Here is a 20,824-nt window from a genome sequence, read left to right as displayed (position 1 = left end):
AGAACTCTGGCACAGGCGACTGGGACATCCAAGTATCGATAGAATGATCGCCCTAAGTAACAAGAATATGGTGAAGGGATTGCCGACATTTCAGAGGAAATTAGGAGTATGCGTTCCATGCAGAGTATCAAAATCAACGAAGGCCCCATCAAAACTCATTGACAAGATCGTAACGACAAAGACCTTAGAACTGGTACATAGCGACTTGTGGGGACCTGCACCTGTCAAATCAAATGGAGGAGCAAAATACTTCGTGAGTTTCATAGATGACTTCTCAAGAAAGACAAGAGTTTATCTTCTCGCATCGAAGAAAGACCTATACAAGACGTTCCAGGAGTACATCGCTTGGGCTGAGAGACAAACAGGACATAAACTCAAGAGAATCCGAACAGACAATGGGTTGGAATATTGTTCCGGAAAATTCGAAGAAATATGCAACGGTGCAGGCATCCAAATGGAAAGGACCAATACCTATACTCCACAGATGAACGGCGTGGCGGAGAGATTTAACCGAACTGCGTTAGATGGCGTACGAGCACTTCTAGAAGATTCAGGCTTACCGCAACATATGTGGGCGGAAGCGTTACAAACATTTACCTACCTCAATAATCGCTTACCACATTCCAAGGTGATTGGAGTGGTTCCAGAAGAGCAATGGATTGGTAGGAAGTTGTCGGCTAGTCATTTGAAGCGCTTTGGTTGCTTAGCGTTCACCCATTTGCACAAACCCCAGAGGAGCAAATTGGAAAGGAGATCAAGGAAGGGAGTTTTCGTTGGGTACGCTGTCAAAACAAAAGGGTATCGCATATGGTTTCCTGAGGAAGACTTTACCGCAGAGACTAAACATGTCAGTTTCGATGAAGGCAAGAGAGGAATTGAAGCCATCTCACCCACGAAAAGAAAAAACGACAAGGTCACGGTGTACAATGACTATTGGCCAGAATTGCACAATGTAGAAGCCGAATATGAAAGCTCGGAAGACTCATGAGACACAGCATCAGAAGAAAATGACGGCACCTCGTCAGAAGAAAGCGGGGAAATAGGGTCCACAGAAACCAGTCAGGAAGAACTTGAGGACGGAAATAACACTCCTACCACGATATGGAAGAGGGAAATACAGCCAAGCAAAACAGGAGGAAGAACCTATGTATATTATCGTCCTGAGGGAGGAACGAGAAAATACAAATGCCTGAAAGATATTCAAGAGTATTTAGAAGAAAGGGGAGAGGTATTCGATGCTACGAAATTCGACTTCAGCACTACGAAGAAGAAAGCAAAAGAAAACGTAGAGGCAAACCTCATAGAAATCCCAAGAAGTTACGCTGATGCCATAGAAAGTGACGAAAAGGAACAGTGGAAAGAAGCAATGGATATGGAAATGAAGACTATTAGGCAGAGGAACGTATACGAGACCGTGAAGAAAACGCCGGAAATGAAGATTATCGGGACCAAATGGGTGTTTGCCATCAAGAGAAAATCGACGGGCGAAATTGCAAGATACAAGGCCCGGTTGGTGGCGCTGGGATACACGCAGAGATACGGCGAAGACTATGACTTGACGTATGCTCCAGTCATAAATTTCACACTAGTCAGGATATGCGTGTTCCTGTTTGTCACTTGTCTAGAATGGCAGCATAGACAGCTAGACATAAAGAGCGCATATCTCTACGGTAGCCTTGAAGAAGACATCCATGTTGCCGAACCAGAGGGTTATGCTACAGAAACAGGAGATACCGTATGGCACCTGAATAAAGCACTCTATGGGTTAAAGCAGAGCGGCCACCAATGGTTCAGGGAATTGGATGCCACATTGGCCAAACTTGGATATACGAAAGTCTTAGGTTGTAATTGCCTATACCGATATGGATCGCAAGCGGTATTAATAGTCTACGTAGATGATATCATCCTCTTTACCACGACAAGTGATACGATGAAGAAGCTCCTCTGCCAACTCAACTCCGTATTTGAGGTCACGGATTTAGGAGAGCTCCACTATTTCCTCGGAGTAGAATTTGAATTTCCCAGATCAGGCGAAGCAAAAATACATCAACAACGATACATAGAGATAATCAAGAAACAATTTGCAATGGAAACATCAGACAAGAAATTGGATATCCCACTCCCGAATGGAACATGCTTAACAAGAAACGAACACCACCAACCAGGAGAAGAAGATGGATATAGGAGAATCATTGGAACCCTCCTTTATCTGTCGCAGCGAACGAGACCAGACATAACATTCGTAGTGTCATGCCTGGCAAAATTCTCTTCGAATCCCGGGAAGCGTCATAGTCCATACCTAAGAAGAGTCCTCCAGTACGTGATTGACACCCAAGATTATTCCTTGCATTATCACAAGACATCGGATGCAGGTCTAATCGCATATTCTGATGCCTCTTGGGCTTCGGATACAGAGGACCGCAAATCCACCAGTGGGTTCATTGTCAACATCGGAAACAACCCAGTCCAGTGGCGATCAAGCAAGCAGTCCTGCGTTGCCTTGTCTTCAATGGAGTCCGAGTATATAGCACTAGCGGAATTAGCGAAAGAAATAGCCTGGTTGTCTCCGATCATGAATGAACTTCACAAACAATGCTGCCCCGATGAACTGAAATTAAGCTTAACCAGAGTGTACTGTGATAATCAAGCTGCAAATGACTTTGCCAAGAATGTAATTGAGAATAACCGCTCGAAACACATAGATTTGAGATTTCATTTTGTTCGTGATTGTTTAAATAATAAGTTGTTTAACCTAGTTTTTGTACGTACAAATGATAATATTGCAGATATTTTCACAAAGTTGTTACCGAAAAGAAAATTTCTAGAATTTTGTGTATTAATGAATCTATGTTAGCTTAATTATGATACCGTTTCGTAAGATTATCTTAGTCAAAGGGGAGTATTAGACATAATGTTTTTTTGTAGACTAGAGATAAGCTACGAAATTAGACCCTTGACCCCGGTTGGCCACGCCCCCTTTGTTTACTTGATGTTTCCCATTTTGGGGTGTAAGGTAGTTGCTTCCGAGTTCTGGTGTTTGCCGGTTAGGCTATGGTTAGGCTTAGTTAATTTGTTATTTATTTCTACTAATGTTATACTTTATTATAATTTAACTTGAATTAAATAAAACTCATTCATTAACAACGACACTAGAATAGATTATTTCAACAAAAGGTTTATAAGCGCATGCGCACCCGAGCCGGTGGACCAGTGGTTTCGGCGGTTGTATTGTGGAGTCAATGGTTGTGAGATCAAATCAATCGAAGGTAACTCGGTATGTTATTTCATTATTATGTCGGAATTATATTAATTTGGTGAATATCTATGCATTTCAGTTAAAACATTGTGAAATTGTTGGAGTAATTGTAAAAATAAAACCATTTAAGTGAAATTTTGATTTCGTTTCTTGTTTATTTCCACTTGAGGGCATATGGTTTTCTTTGAAGAGGAAATAACAAATACATGTAAAAATCGTTTTAAACAAAGAAAACCATATGCTATCCATCTTTCCAGAAATTTTCAGGTGTTTTTAGTTTCTCTTTTTTTTTCCTTATCTTTTTACCTATTTCCTGTCTTTTTTCACACATTGGTGTTAATTTACTTCTCTAAAATGTTAAGAAAATTTGTGAAACATTCATTTCTCCTCAAAATTTCGTTTGCACAGTCATAAATAAATTTCCAAAAATATTTCAATGTTTAAAAAATAGTAGAGTTCTTCGGCAACATCTTCATCTTCGGAGGAAGAAGCTTTGGTAGCCAAAGCTGACCTTATAACTGCTTTTGAAATACAAGATATGTGTAAAAATAATTTGTTATTCAGTGGTTAAGAGAAACAAAATGGATAGCTAATTCACGAATTTGCTCCGTTTGCAACGAACCCATGGTATTTTCCGTTGTCGAGAAGTCGCCCATAAAGCGGTCTTCGTCGAGATGTAAAAGTCGATGAATCCAAATTTGGAAAAAGATAGTATAATAGAGGAAAGAGTGGAGGGACAGTCGATCCTAGGATAAGTAGAGAGGTAGTCACGGAAATGTTTTATGGTGCCAGTGAGAACACTTACGAACTGGATCCTTCCTGGTACTACAATCCACACGGATTGTTGGAAATTTTATGATAGATTAGACCAGGAAGGATTCCAGCACTACACAGTGAACCTTTCAAAAAATTTGAGAGATCCAGTGTCCGGCGTACACACGAATAAAATTGAGGGCGCTTCGGCGCATGCTAATGCCTGAACGCTAAGAGGAGGGCGAAGGAAACACTACTACTTAGGCTATTTCGCTATGTACATGTTCCGGATGTGGGACCGGAGAGAAAAAAATGCCTTTTTGGCTTTTTTGGAGGCAGCCGCCCTTTGGTACGATCCCTCAAAGTCATCCGAAGATGATCTACAAGCTGCAAGGCCAGCTTCAAAGAACCAACTTTTTAACCTTTAGTTTTCATTCAAATAGGAAAAAAAAATTCCTGTCAATTCTTTGGTTTTTCGAAATAAACTTTGTTAAAATTGCCTTAAATCTCATTTATTTTGTTGTCTACGTTAGATTAGGTTAAAATAGGTTTGATTCGTATTTTTGAAACTACGACCCTAAAAATCACTTTTTAGACTTTTCTCAATTTGCGCCGAAAAAGTTTAACACCATATTTTTTCTTACATCAAACTACACTGGAAAAAAATACGAGCAGGCGGTATTCTTCAATTTTTGCCCTTTCTACAGTAGTTAGTATGTTCACACTTAACATCGAATTATTTAAACTTCCATCGACGAATTATTAAAACTTCCATCGACATCTGCGAGTAACAAAGGTTTCTGTGTTCTAACTAAGAAAGCCGTATTTATGTTCCGAGAACGCATTAAGGCTCCTCAGAAAAGTCCACACTTTTCTCGAAACTTCATACTTTTACTTCAATTGAGTTTAATCAACTTAAAGTCACTTTCATTACAATATAACCTAATTTCAACCCAGGTTAAGCGTCACGGTGAATATCGAGTACCACCCTGCCCCGCTGTCCTCCAAGAAATGAAAATGAAGAACTTATTGCTGAGTAACGTAGAGACTAGAGAGAGGGGAGAATCGGGGATAGACGTTTTTGTCAGCAGGGGTATTATAGACGGGACAAGACACACCACCTAAAAAAGCATTGCAATTCTCGTGCCTTTGGTATTACTTTTTTAATAAATTTCTAATTGCTACTGACATATTTTAGCACTTTACGATGCAGGTTTCGAAAAACGATAGTTTCTATACAATTAAGAATCTCAGATCTTTAGAAACCACCAGGGAAGAAAACATAACCGACTACACATTAGTAGTATTCCCCAGAACTGGCCGACGGTCAGTTATCGCACATCCAAATAAAAACGTTCACAAGGTTTAAAAACCATCTACTCCCAGTCCCCGAAAAAATCAGTTTTCAAAACGCAGATATTCCCAGTACCCAAAAATAAATTTTCAAAACGCAGATATTCCCAGTAAGCCGAATAAAGCAGGATTCTAAACGCAGATATTCCCAGTAAGCCTAATAAAGCAGGATTCTAAACGCAGATATTCCCGTACCCCAAAAAATCAGGTTTCTGGTAAAACATGGCTAAAATTGATTTGTACAGTTTTGAGGATTACCTTGAAATGTTTTTCATTTACGGAGAGTGTCAGAGAAACGCAAGGTTAGCTGCTAGGACGTTTGCAAAAAGGTTTCCGAACCGACCACATCCGGGGCATCAAGTAGTTTTAAACGCAATAACCCGGTTTCTTGAAAGAGGCACGGTGATTCGACGTAATGCACCAGTGCGACATCAACATCATCCGCCAGTTGAAGAAGGAGGTGGACACGGGCGGGCAGACGAAACGAAGTAGTAAGGCGTATCGTAGACAATCCCCACACCAGTTCACGGGCAATCGGAGCGGAATTAAATTGTTCTCATACAACGGTCTTAAACATTCTTCGTGGTGAAGGATTTCACCCCTACGAAATTCATCATCACCAACATCTTAAACCACAAGACTTTGGACCACGCGTAGAGTTTTGCCGGTGGGCATTGGACCAAATTGAAGTCGATGGAAATTTCCTAAACCACGTACTTACGAGTGATGAGTGTACGTTTTACCGGGACGGTACACTTAACCGCCACAACATGCACTACAGGGCGAGGGAAAATCCCCATTGGCTATGGGCGAATCATCACCAAGAAAACTGGAGGATAAACGTTTGGTGTTGATTGTTAGGTGATCGGGTCATTGGACCTGTTTTTCTCGAAGAACATCTAAACGGAGATCGTTACGTTGATCTCTTAAACACCGTAGTGTCCGATGCCCTAGACGATCTTCCCTTAGCAGAACGAAGACGAGTCTGGTACCAGCACGATGGTACACCACCGCATTTTGCACGTGTTTCCCGGGATTGGCTAGACGCGGAATTCGGTCCCCAATGGATAGGTCGTGGTGGTCCAGTCGCTTGGCCATCTCGTTTGCCAGATTTAACGCCGGTGAATTTTTTGGGGGGGGGGGGGGTATGTACAAAGCCTTGTGTACGCCACTGAGCCACCAACACTTGATAACCTTCGAGACCGAATTCAGCAAGCGGCTGCTCTCGTTTCTCCCGAGATTTTAACTCGCGAAAGAAAAAACTGGGAATTCCGTTGTCGGCAAAGTGTCAATGTCGAAGGAAGACATTTTGAACATTAAATTTAATACTTTGTTATTAAAAATGCCAAACAGATGTGTTGTACGAATTTATACATTTAATTTCGGATATCGAAATGCTACATTTCTAATGTCGCCTCTATGAAGAAAAGATTGCACTGCAATTTCCCTCTCCGTGCTTTAGAATTTCTTGGTCATAATTCAGTCTTCATTTGAAACGTCACCACCCCTTTCTACATTTTCTGGCGCTACTTGTACACCGGTTACTTATTAGGTATAATTATTTTAGTACGTATAAAGACCATTTCGGAAAACACAAAGGGGCGAGGCCACCATTGAGGTGATCTCCCTCACACCAAGGGCACCGCCAGACTGTGCCTAAGTTCACAACAGGTAAAAGGCTAATCAACTCTCACTGCCTATAGTGGTGCTTCTAGACAAGAGAGAGAGAAGACCCCAATGGTGTCAAGCCACAACCGTGATCATTCATGTACACGAATGTTTTATAGTTTTAGGTTATTAAGGTTGGCGAGCAAGTCCGGAGAGTCACTAATGTGAAAAGGTTTCGAACTATATGGTATTTTTGGCTGAGTGTGTTGCGACGGCTCAGATGACCCATACACTTGAACCACTGATGCTTTTAAAATTTTTTATATTGGGTAAATAGAGGAAGGTGGGTCGTAGTAAAGTGTGACCTTCGCATAACTGGTAATGAATAATGTGTACACCCATATTATTTCCGCGTGAAATGAATGTAACAAGTCATTGGTACTGAGAAGTATTTCTTTGGATATATCAGAAGTAAGATAAGGGACTAGAAGTAACGAGGTAACCAAACTCTTCACTTGGCGATGGAAGCGGCATAAAATCGTCAAATTTGTTCACTAGTGCTAGGCTCTATTACCAATGCTAGGGCACTTTAATTCTAGTCCCTTATCTTACTGCTGGTTATATTTATACCGATATCATATTTTTCCTGTGCTACAGAGAGCCACCTACTAAACGAAACGACACAGAATAAACATTGTTGCTTTGTCTCAAGAAGACGACATTAGTTTATAAAATAATTTGAGAACAAACGTTCTTTGTCATATTTTCTCTAACATCAGTCTTCTCAGAAACTTACTACAGATTTAAACTTTTTTGGTGCAAACTTTAAAATTTGTTAAGCCAGCAACAATTAAAACTATGTCCGTCAAGGTCGGTCAAGGTGCTTACAAGTTAGTGAGCAACGACACGAAATCCCTTCAAAATAATTAATTTCATGATGAAATGTTTTCGGAAAATGTAATTGTTCTTGAAAAAGCGTAGATATGTAATTTTTTCAATTAATTTAGAGGGAATGGATCGATTAACAGTAAAATCATTTGATTGGATTTAATATTGATTAAGGATTAAATGGATAAAAATAACTAAAACAATTGCAATATCTGAAACTTCAGTCAAATGATAAACCTCACACATATCGTTTGTTTTTTCGGCCTGGGTCCAAACCAAGACGTTTTTTTATAATATCTGTCACTTCAGTCTTATTGTAATTAAAATTTGAATAATTTTATTTTTGCTTTACCGTCATACATTTGGGGTTGATCTATTTCTAATTGCTTAAGAAGTACTTAAGTATCGTTAATTACATTTAACTTATATTCAAAAACACTGATTTAGATAAGCAAATAATGTTGTACTTTATTGATGAAAGAAGTTTAAAAACGACGGTATTTGAAATATGGAAGAAAAATATTTGTTTCGTACACTGTATAGTGTTGTCGAGATAAGACCAACAAGTTCCTTTATGTAAAACCCCCAATACTGCCAACGGGAGATGTCACATTAAATTATACAGGGTGTAAATAAATGTTTAGAATTCATGTTTTATTGTATGCCTGAATGCAACAAAATATATTAAAGCGCAGCCCTACGATTAGTCTTAGTCTCTTAGAACCTGAGTCTCAAATTGCAACCTCTAAACTGTTTGGTAAACAACTCAACGTAAATATTCAAAGTGTCTACCATTGTGGTTGAGGCACTCTTCCAGAGGATTGTCCGTATCTTACATTACATTTGCAACCACTAAACTCATGACGCATGGTAAGACTAATGGTATTGCCGTTAAGGCTTGATGTAGGCGGATATGATTATGCCGGTAGTAATGCCCTTGTAAACTGGCACGAACAGTAGAATGGCTTAGTGCAACTTCATGTTCCACCGCTCTACTATTAGCATGAGATTGGCTTCATAACTATCTACGATGTCAAAGTCTCTATCTTCATTACAGACTATACAGTCTCTTCTACGTTCACGATCTTGCACTACCGAAATCAGGATGGTGCTCGCACCCGAATGTTGTCGGTGTGGAGACCGTTCGGCATAAAGCACTGACTTTAGTTGAACGTTAACGCGACCTTCACCCAAAATAAACGTGCTGTCCAATTTTTCCTGGATAGAATAGGTTGGCATTTTGCTAGGAAACGAGACTAACTACTGTAATTCTACTACTTAGCTGCGACACTGAAAGACCCTGTATATCTAAAGAGCCCGGAAGTTCCTCAAAGTTGAGTTTTCAAAGATTGCCAGCTTGAGCAGGTCATGGTGTGTATAGTGGTGAAGGTCGTTTTAACGTTCGACACGTGACACCACGGTATGCTTGGTCCTCCAATGTCCTGACCCGATAGGTCCAAACAATTACCATCTTGGTTTTTCGGATCAGTGTTGCGGTATTGCTGGTCCCATTAGAAATACAAGGTCTGTAGTGTTACAATTGTAACAATACGTCAGTTAAAAAGGCACAAATACTGTAAAAAAACCATTGTAAAAGTGGTTGGCCAATTTTTAAACACCCCTAGCCTTAAACTTTTGGACAAAATAAGGAAAACATAAAGGTTTCTTTGAGAATAACTTTGAAGAAGGTCCGAGTTGTCTGTGGAACCGAGAAAAAAGGCCGTAGTGAAAAGTAATCGTAGTTACGTAGCAGTTAGGATCGAATTTAATTAGTCTCGTCTCTTAGCAAAATGCCAGGGCAAATTGAGCATGATGTTTACGAGGATTACTTAAGACGGCAAAACCTTTGCGTGAACTAATTGAAGCCGATCCATTATTTTTTAGAAAGGTACTGTTCTCTAACGAGGCTATTTAGGGATGGTACCTTAAACCTTCATAACGTGCATTTTTGGGAGGGCATTCTTGGAAACCAAATTATCGGACCCTTTTTTTTGATAAGAAAATCTCTGAAGGCATTTAATTGGACTTCCTGCGTCATGAGTTCATTGCTTGAAAAGTTATTGCAAGACATGGGCACCACAATGGTAATCACATTGAACATTTACGTTGAAATTGATGTGTACCAAACAGATTAGAGGTTGTAATTTGAGGCCCAAATTCCAAGACTAATAGCAAGACTGTGCTTTAAAATTTTCTGTTCCTCCCCCCACTTGACTGGTATGCTAGGTGATATTTCAGAAGAAGAAAATTTATTGAATTAGGGATAGCGAGAGATGGCTAGCGATGTGGCTTAGTTATGGGCTAGACGCCCTTGTTTTATTGGCAACATTGTTACATTGAATGTTGCCAGATTAAATTGTTGCTGGGGATTTTGCGAACTATGTTAATGATATATTAAAATTTAAATGGAAAAAGTTCATTTTGACACATTCCTTACCCTAAAATTTTGTATTTGGATCCTATTAATGTAGTAAAGTGATAATGTAATTAGTTTTAGTGTTAAATAGGGAAACATTTAGGCTGAAAGGTTAACTCGCGTAGTTTGATCTTATTTTATTATTTCAGTTCAGGGTTATCTATAGTTACCCAAAACACCTATTGTGTTCGATTAATTTCACGTTAAATATGGCTATTAAGTTGAAATTAACGGCTTATCTTCTTTTACTAGTGTTATTTCAGTTTATTATACGAGTTTGAACAAGAAATTCTCCCTAACTGCAAACTTTAGAGGAGTGACTGTTTGACTCTTGCGGAACAATCACTATTTTTCCCCAAAACTTTTAAATATCGCTCTTTTTCAATGGCTCTCTTTTCAAAATGGGGAAAAATGCTTTTAAATGACAATTTAATTAATCGTAAGAATTAAACAGGAAAGTGGAGGCTGGGTGAAAGATAAGTGTAGTTTTAATTTTAATTTGTTAGCTTAATTATAAGGTATCCATGAATTTACCCAAAACACGAATCTTTCACATTCATTTTACTTGATTGAGTTTAATTTAACGGCTTATCTTGTTTATCTAGTGTGGATTTAGTTTATAATAAGAGTTTCAATAAAAGATTAACTTTAATTGCAATTACCCTACAATTTTAATGTATGCGCTTTTTATATATTTTAATGATCATTTAAATTAATTTGAAAGTGAAATAGGATACTACTGTGGCTGTACGAAAAACTTGTGATGTTTTAATCTTAATTTGAGCGTGGTTCGTGAGAGTTTATTAAGCTTAAAATTTATTTGAATTTTTTACCCTAATTGCAATGTTTAGTGCAGTTTAATATTTTTGCCATATATTCATCATTATGGTACCCTAAACTTTTGAATTTCGCGGCAATTTATGTACTTTAAAGATAGTTTAGATTAACTTAAGTGTGAAATAGAAAATATTGGGCTTTACCAATGGCTTGGGTAGTTTTAATCACAATTAAAGAATTTATTTAAAGGTTATTTGAGCTTTTATCCAAAAATGTATATTTTGGTTTAATTTCACGTTAATTATATTAAATTGAGTTAAAATTAACGTAGGATTGTGTTTTGGCAGTGTACATTTAGGTTATAAAATGAGTTTAAATATATGCATCACCTTAATTGCAATTTTTAGTGTTTTCGATTCTCATTTTACGCTAAACTTTTGAATTTCGCGCCTATTAAGGCACTTTGGATTTAATTTAAATTAGCTTAAGTGTGAAAGAGAAAACATGGGGCTTTACCAACGGCTTGGGTAGATACAATCTTAATCAAGAACATCATTTAAGAGTTATCCGAGTTTTCATCCAAAAAAATGTATATTTGGGGTTTAATTTCACGTTAATTATACTTAATTACGTTGAAATTAACTTGTCGTCAGTGCTCATTAAGCTTATAAAATGACTTTCAACATTTAATTCACCTTAATTCTAATGTTTAGATGAGTTTTTGATTATTTCCAACACATTGCGTTCAATTTTTATCATATACTGTGCTAGATTTGTGGTAAAGATTATCTATACAATATGTTAATGAATGATGTTATTCTATAGTTTAGCTTGAATACCAGTAATTAAATCAAATACCTATACAATTCATAGCAATTTAAAGCAATAAACAAACGGCAATGTGGACTGTGGAAATAGCAAACAACGTAACCCTCCGTTTCTAACGTGGTTACGTTGAGAGAATCTGTGATGTAAACCTGAAAATTATTTCACTAATTAAATTATATAACGACACTGTCCTCCTGGATTAACTAGTACCACTGTTACTTATGAATTAAACAATCCACTGTTGGTAACAAATAGTTTATAAAATGATAACGTAACATCACAGTATGACTGATTCAATAGGATCAAAATTGTTTTAACGAATAATCTGGTCTTCTACATTGGTTTAGTTTCAGGAATTATATCACACACCTTCACAATTAGCAGCATTTTAGTGAGATTAACAAATAGTGAAACCGTGTATACCTGTCCTCAAATGAGAATGTTGAATTAAATGCGCTAAGGTAAATACCACTCTTTTAACTGCCGTAGGGAAAACACATTGAACAGTTAGTCATCTTTCCTGTAATATTTTGAAGTTGAATTCTTCACAGGGTGAAAACACTACCGTTGATTTCTAAACCATAATAATTACACAGCGTAAAACCTAAGCCCTAGGGTTAGGATTTGTAGCATGAATCGAAGCAGATTGCGTATTTTTGTAATTCCAATCCAACACAGTCCTGGAAATAAGCATTCCTATAATGTTTAAAAGGAAAGACACTATAAACACTATATTACATAGACGAACTAAAACTTAAACCTTGGCCGTAAAGAACGTCGAAAACCTTACTTCAAATGATATAAAAACATCTATTAACTGTAGTTATTTACATGAATTACTTTTTTAGAAGAAACGTCGACCTGATAAAGACGTATTCCTTATTAAAGGTGGTACAGTTAATTAGAAAATACATATAAAGGAGCTCAAGCTCGGATCAAATACCAAAGTAATTTGTTAGCGTCTACTGCTAAGAAATTAGGAAAATCAGCAAGAAACCCAACATTTGAAATTTGTCAACGTAACTTGTTAGCACCCACAAACGTAGGCCCTTCTAGTTGTCAACGAGATCGAAATGAAGAAATAGGTTTAAGCGCGCTATAAGGTTAGGCTGACTTCTGACCAAAAAGTAATTTTTTGACGTACTTTGTTAATTAGTTAAAGTACAACACTTAAACTTCATTAATTAAAAATCGAAACAGGTAAGTTTCCCATCTAATAAATGCTTGTTAATTTAGAAGTATTCCGAAAACTAAGTTCGCTTTACTTTTTCCGTATGGCCTATGACATTTGCGTTAGAAAAACCAAAATTTTTTAATGCTTTTTCTTTGGGACGCTAACCCTAAAAACTGTGAATTTTCCTTTAACATTACGGAAGGGTGTCATGTCATATCTACAAGGGCCTACCGGCCCTGTAGAATACACTTACTTGAATTGTATAACCGCTCCAAAGAGGAAGAGACGTCCTCCTAACCAAACCATACCTTGTTTTGGAAACTGCATATTATTTGAGAAGTCAATGAAGCTAAACATTAATATTTTGGAAAAGGCGTAACATTGTTAAATGATTTGTAAAATATTACTAACCAAACCTAACCCAACATAATAGTAATGTTTTGAAAAAGGCATATTATTTGAGAAGTCAATGAAGCTAAACATCAATATTTTGGAAAAGGCGTAACATTGTTAAATGATTTATAAAATATTACTAAACTAACTTAACCCTACTTAACCTAAAAAAACCAAAATAAAATACCCCAGCTATAACATCCAATTTGAAACTCAACCTAACAATGCTATATTTTTCGTTGTGAAATTCTTAATACTGCTGAATTATAAATTCGCCTTCTACATTCAGCACCTGCAAGGAAATTAAGTTCGATTATTATCGATTATTCAGAATTATACTTATAATTCGATTTTAGTAAACTCACCTTCCTGATGGAGATGCGAACGTAGATTTTCTGCGTGACGATCCGACGCTTTACCACTAGACCACGGTGTGACGCAGACCACTTCAAAATCAAATAAACTAAGATACTAGCTTGGAAATTTCGGTTGAAGGGAATTCGTTCCAATGGGATTCGATTGAATGGGAAAATATTCCCTTTTAATAGAAAACCGCCATTTGGCTAGATTTTAAAATACTGGCTTGAAATTTTCGGACGAATGGGATTCGATCCAATGGTATTCGGTTGAATGGGTAGACTCACTCCGATCTGCTCTACCGTCTTTCGGGGGCGTCACCCGGTAAGAATATTCCCCCAAAATTCTTAAAATTAGATGTACTTAAATCATTTTGCTCTTTCGCTCTTATTTCGACGAAAAAAAGCAAGTCAGCGCTTACAATGAAATCATCACGTCTAATATCCTGCAAATGGCCTCTTAAAGACTCGGAGTTATAGTAGAAGAAAACTGGTTCTGAAAGCTATGTCGGCACAAAGAGTTGCGCTTCTCTTTTCATTCTCTCCATTTATATTTTAACGACATCATCGTCCTTTGGAGGTTCAGGAGCTACAAAATTTCCGTTAATGTAAAGCTCCTGAGCGGAAGTGCCTCGACTGCAAGCGACATATAACATTGACCCTAGCATTCTCCTATTTTTGTTAATGTGAACCACCACGCTCTTGTAGGTATCACCCTGACTCTTATGAATAGTTATAGCTTCAGCCACTTGCAAAGGAAATTGTTTCCTAGAAACAGCAATAGTTTTATTCGAGTAGCGAAGCGTGAATGATCTCCCTGTTTTCTCAAAGGGTGTCCAAGTTAGTTCGGTCCTAAAAGTGGCAATCAAACTGGTCCTTTTTCATCTAATGTCTTTTCCCACTCTTTCGTGATCAAAACAAATCCAGACTCTGATAGGCACACGAGCCCCGTCGGGACGCACTCCGCAGTTAATTTGACGGATTCTTCCAGTTGCCCCATTAACAATTCCATCTTCAATGTCTATGTTGTTGGTAATCTTGTAGAGAGCCCTAATTTGCAAGCGAATATTTTCGCTCAAGCCATAAATCGAACTGACCTTCAGTTGTTTTGCTTTGTCTAGGATGTTTTTTCGCACACCCCCTTTATTTAAAGTCTCCTTTGACGGTATCGAAAGCCAAAGAATCACAGAATTCGGTATTGTACTGATTGAGACGCAGCTCGTTGAAATCTGCTGCACCCTGGTTCGTAGCATACAGGTGTAAGGCGTCGAGAAGAGGATCGCCTTTTACATTCACCTGCTCTTTCTGTATTAGTAATTCGTCATCGATTTCCATTTTTTCCAATGGCCATTCGATTCAGAGCCACGGCGAATGCCTTGTCTTCCTTTTGACGCATGATCTCAGTCTGCATACCTTATTTCGTTAACTAATAGTGCTCATTTATTATAATTTTAACTCAAAGGGCTATAATTGACACGCTTTTAACAAGTTTTACTAATTGTCGTTATATGAATGTAACGCTTGATGGATGAAGCTCAGTTTGATATGATGCCACTTTTTACGTGAGCCAACGAACAACAATGGCTTCTTACTAAATAGACTATTGTGAGTAAATCAAATAAAGTAAATAATTTCCTAGAATGCTCCAAGTACTTTTCTTTTATTTCAAAATAAAATATTTGCATCAGTTTGGGAGAGAAAACTCTCCGTTAGCATAACCGATAGTTTTCGGAACATCAAACATGGGATGTTTTAATCAATATTTAATGCTCAACATTGGGTCTTGGTTGTGGTTTTTTCAGGGGATCACATTCTCACGTTTTTCTTTTATAACGCTGACAGTTTAAGCAATTTTGCTAAGCCTCGGTCAAAATAGCGTTATGTTGAAGTTGTTATAGGATAGGCAACATCAACTTCAGTTATTTGGGGTAAGAGCCAGAGATTACGATTACTGTAGGTAGGTTCAAATAAATTATAAACAAATTAATTATTAATCTAACTGGTAGATCAATCAATTACTACTTTTTATCTGTAGCAGCTGGGACACATTAATAAGATGTAGAGGTAAATTTTACACCTTAATAATGAAACATCCTCTGCCGAAACGTTGGCGATTACTTTTCAAGGGAAATTATGGCAAACAGAACTGTATAGATTCTTTCATATAATAACATTTTACATTTGAATTATTTAAATTCAAATTCTACATTAAAGGTAAAAGTTATTGCGGTTTATTGGGTTCCCAGTTTTTATATTCAGTGCCACCACACGGAATCGAACCAAGTAAATTAATTTTTATTTTTAATACAATTTTAACGATAGTGAAAAACACATAGCTTGGAAACTACACATGACGTTCATGATGGATTTCCTATTATTTTCAAGAACTTTAATTATTTATTTTACTTACAAAATAAAAATTGAACGGTCTCCTTGCCGACTGTTTCCTAGTCATCCTCCATTTGGATGACGTCATCTTGGGGACCTTCTGTGGCGCCCCCTCAGCCATACCAACGCCCTGAAGCGTTTCTTCAACCTTCTTTTCTGCTTTTCCAATTATATAAATAGAATATTAACTATCTCTAATGAATTTAGACTATCTGCTTGTTTGCTTAGCCATTCATTTGGTCTAAAAATTATTACAAACATGGAAGAGTAATACCATTTACACCAGAGAAGGACAAGCTGCCTGGAGCAAAATAAAGGGGTTTTGTCTTCCATGTAGCCTGGCCTCCTGGTGTAAATGGTATGAATCCTCCATTTATGAAAAGGATATGTAGTTTGGGGACTAGACTTTTTATAGATCATGGTGCTAGAGAGAGGTGTAGACTCTGGACGCGCATCTGCAAGAGAGGATACTGTAGGCTTCCTGTAGGCGTGTAACACTGAGCTAAGAGATATAAGGGTATGGCGTTTGCATTGGCAGTACTGCAATTACTCTATAGAAAAAGGCCCGGTGTTTGCAGTTAACTAGTCATGACTCATGAGAGAGTAGAGGACAGGATAAAAAGTGTTATGCTGTTAGTCTTGGAACCACGGAGTTGTATCATTTCTTAAAATTGATCTCCGTGCTTGAAGTTTACTCACAACACCAACAGAGAGTTTGTTGAGGGAAGGGGTAGGCAGTATCTTTCTATTAGACATAATGTCCAAGGCTTAGGCTGACTTACACTACTTGAATAACCAGGCTAAACTTTTAAAGAAACATAACCATTTATTAACTCGTATTAAAACATAACTAACGTTAAAATAACAAATCAAAGGAATTTAATAACCTACTACCATCACGTTCCTCGACTATCGTGAAATCTTTATCTAACTTTACATCGTGGCGGACTAGAGAGAACTAACTTTAATCTCAATCAATAGTTAATACTGGTATAGCATTACATAAACTATATATTGATATGGACTGATAGATAGGGTGCGTGTGGATAGCCTAAACATGGTGCATGTGGATAGCACATTATGGCGCATAAGAGTAACAAGTATAAACCAATACTTTCCCTACTTGATACTTCTATGCCCTCACAACATATATTTTTCTTTACAACATGTTATTCTATTAAATGTAACTTAGATACAAAATTTTCAAATTTTCTTTTAAGTAACAATTTTGTAAAAACATCTGCCAGATTATCATCCGTTCTAACATAGGTTATTTTTAAGGGTGGGCGAATACTCGTCTTTAACGAATAATTCGATCGAATATCGAGACGAATAACCGTCTCGGTATTCGTTTGAACCCATTTTTACTATTCGAACGAATATCGAATACTGACTTTACTATTCGATAAATATTCGACAACCCATTTCGCAAAGGGCCTAGGCCTAACTGAAAAACCTTTGGTTTTCTTCTGCTCCAAAATAGTGAATCCTGATTCGCTGATTCTCTATTGTGGGCTTTTTATGATGTCTCTAAGATTGGGACATTGCTATTGGTCGAATATGGGGATTTTTTTTTGCTCTGCTTTATACAAAAACTGGCGACGTCATTTGGTGAAGCTACTATTGGTCAGAAATAGATACGCAATTTTAAACGCTTAGCGTTGGTTTAGGTTTAGTTATAGTTTGAGTTTGAGATTGAGAGATGATGTTTCTTTGTTCCTAATTCTCTCTGCTTTGTTCAAATGATCAATCTTTGTTCTTTGGGTGCTGATGCTTGAGTACAGTAGTTGTTTTAGTACAGTTGAGCGTGTAAGTACTTCAATTTAATTAATTTGATTTAATTTAATTTAACTAATTTGATTTATATTAATTATTATTATTGAACTAATCCTGTTTTTCATTGTTATAGGTTTAAATTTTGTTAGATGGATAATCTTAATAATATGATCATTCTTAGTTCATTGTATGGCAGAGTTTAGTCCAAGTTGAGTTGAGACTGTAAGTACTCTCCTCGTAATTAATGATTTGATTGTAATCAATTTGATTTATTTAATTTTTATTATTGAACTAATCGTGGTTTTCTTTGTGTCAGGTTTAAATTTAGTTGTAGTTCATCTGATGGTTAAAAAATGGTACCCATGAATCGTTCACTTCGTGGCTCCTCATTTTCAAAACGCATTGAAGATAAAGAGTTTGAAAGGAGCTCCAGTTCAACTGAAACTAGTTTTAGTAGTGCATCAGATGAAGAAGCTGATCAGTCTGACAGTACAGTTGAACTCGCTCAAACTAAAAGGATCAAGCTAAGTCCCATCTGGGAATTTTTCACTCTGAGTGGCGTACAAGCAATTTGTAGCCTCTGCAAGATTAATATAAAACGAAAATGTGGTTCCACGTCAGGGATGATTAATCATCTAAGATTGAAACACAGGAAAGAATATGAAGAGTTTGAAAAGAAGCGCGAATTCAAAGCTCAACCTCCAAAGAAGCAATCAACCCTGGAGGAAGTTCTAAGATTAAAAGTAGCGTTCCAGAAGAGCCATCCAAAGGCAGTAGCAATCACAAAATCAATCGGCTTAATGATGGCCCTCGACTTTCAGCCATATTCAGTTGTTGAAGACTCTGGATTCAAAGGAGTATTAAAGACTTGCGAACCCAGATATGTTCTGCCTAGTAGGAACTATTTTGCGAGAAACGTTATTCCTGGATTGTTTAACGAAACAGAGCTTGCTGTGAAAACCATAGTCTCTGATGACTTATCTCAAGGAGTGGAAGCGTGTGGCATAACATCAGACTTCTGGAAATCAAGATCATCTGAAAATTTTCTGAGCGTGACCCTGCACTACATAAACAAAGATTTTTATCCAAAATCGTTTGCTCTGAGCTGTACTTCCTTCAACGAAGCCCATACTGGAGACAACCTAAAAGACAGCCTCTACTCAACTTTAACAAGCTATGGAATTGACTACAACAAAGTCAAAATTTATGCTTTGACTGACAACGCTCCAAATATGAAAGCTGGTATCGCTAAAACGGTTTTCACTGGTATATCCTGTTTTTCCCATACTTTGCAACTAGTCATTCAAGATTCGCTGAAAGAGCTTAAAAAGCGAAATATCGCAGACGCCGAGACTGTTCTTCAGAAATGTAGAACAATCAATCGTGGGCCATTTCAATCACAGTGAACCGGCAAGGAGAAAGCTTATAAAAGCGCAAGAGGAGTATAGCCTTCCAAAGAAAAAACTTATTCAAGATATTGTCACTCGATGGAACAGTTCTTTATACATGCTCAGAGGTTTGCTAGAAAATAAAGTTGCTGTGGGATCTGCACTGCTGACAACAGAAATTGATAATTTAACTACATCAGAGTGGATGGCAATAACAAAATTGACCTCTATTCTGTCACCCTTTGAAGAAGCAACAAAAGATCTTTCTGGTGATCAATACCCAACGTTATCGATGGTTTACCCTGCGTTATACTGTCTGGAGAAGGAATTGGAAAAAATCGGTCATTCGCATCCCTATGCAAAGGTTTTTGCAGCCAAACTTAAGTCACGTTTTCCGAACTACAGGAATACACTGGTTTTTCAAATAGCAATGCTAGTTGACCCAAGATTTAAAAACGTTCTGCTCGACACTCATGATAAGACGGTTTGCTCAGTTTTGCTCAGATCACAAGTCGAAATTTACGCTCAAAGAAGATATGAAAAAGAACGAGAAAATTCAGTTGAAGAGGAACCACAGCCAAGCACATCCGCTGAGAATACTGTTAAAGGTTGTAGCTTATGGGATGAGTTAAAGGAAAAATCTGCTTCCCCATACAAGCTAAATATATTTCAAACGATGAAATAAATGTATATCTTGAAGAGAGCGTAATAGACAGACTTTCTAATGTCTATGATTGGTGGCGAAAAAATGAAACCAGATTCCCATTACTAGCCAGTGTAGCAAAAAAATTCTTGGCACCGCCAGCGTCTTCAGCTAGTAGCGAAAGAATGTTCTCTTCAGGGGGGAACATCTTAACCACTAGTCGTGAAAGCTTAAACACTGACCATTTTGAGCAACTACTTTTCCTACACCAAAATCTTAAGAGATGTGGCATTGTCAAGGAGAAAACTTAGTAAAATTTAATTTAACCAAAGAGTAAGGATACTAAAGAGTAAAGACCCAAAAATTAGAAGGTTAGTGCTAGTAACTTACAGCATATATATTCCTTAACCTCATACACTCCTTAAATGTTAAATCCTAATGAATGCTTTTCCTTTTTTAGTTACAAACTACGAAGCTCAACACCTGAAATTAAAGTATGGACTAAAAGTCTAAAAGCCTGGTTATGAAGACATGTCTTAATTAAGTTAATTCAAAAGTTAAAAGGTTAAAAGAACTTTTAAGTAAAACAACTTATTTGTTCAACCAGTGAAGTACAAAATTGATATTCTAAACTGTTCCTATAAGTGTGATATTTTTTAAGTAATTACTTTATTACTCGACTATTTTAAGTACCAAGATGTGTACAAAACGTTAAATATTTTCCATTAAAAATGTACTTTAAACTAAAAGCATAGTCATTTTCATTTCTGAATAAATATTATTTTTGTAAGAAGTGGGTACAACAGTAGGCCTTGGTATTCGACAAG

General features: G+C 37.2%; 1 protein-coding gene across 1 annotated transcript; it reads left to right on the top strand.

Moving 5' to 3' along the window:
• Positions 1-18,589: 18,589 nt before the first annotated feature.
• Positions 18,590-20,039, top strand: LOC149631020 (zinc finger BED domain-containing protein 4-like). The gene is made up of 2 exons (XM_089851215.1): positions 18,590-19,232; positions 19,339-20,039. The coding sequence occupies exons 1-2, from the start codon at positions 18,590-18,592 to the stop codon at positions 20,037-20,039; spliced, it is 1,344 nt and encodes a 447-aa protein (XP_089707341.1).
• The last annotated feature ends 785 nt before the right edge of the window (positions 20,040-20,824 follow it).

Source organism: Phalangium opilio, unplaced genomic scaffold, assembly GCF_054372755.1.
Source record: "Phalangium opilio isolate 3A_F unplaced genomic scaffold, DU_Popi_V2 ptg000101l_1, whole genome shotgun sequence".
Classification (NCBI taxonomy): Eukaryota; Metazoa; Arthropoda; class Arachnida; order Opiliones; family Phalangiidae; genus Phalangium; species Phalangium opilio.
Note: the sequence above shows the minus strand (reverse complement) of the source record. Positions and strands in the feature narration are given on the sequence as shown.

What these genes read in the sequence shown, in the direction of transcription:
- LOC149631020 (XM_089851215.1), top strand. Translation starts at nt 18,590, where the DNA reads ATGATTAATCATCTAAGATTGAAACACAGGAAAGAATATGAAGAGTTT. An exon ending in CGCTAAAACGGTTTTCACTG is followed by an intron (nt 19,233 to 19,338) that starts GTATATCCTGTT and finishes TCAGAAATGTAG; the next exon opens with AACAATCAATCGTGGGCCAT.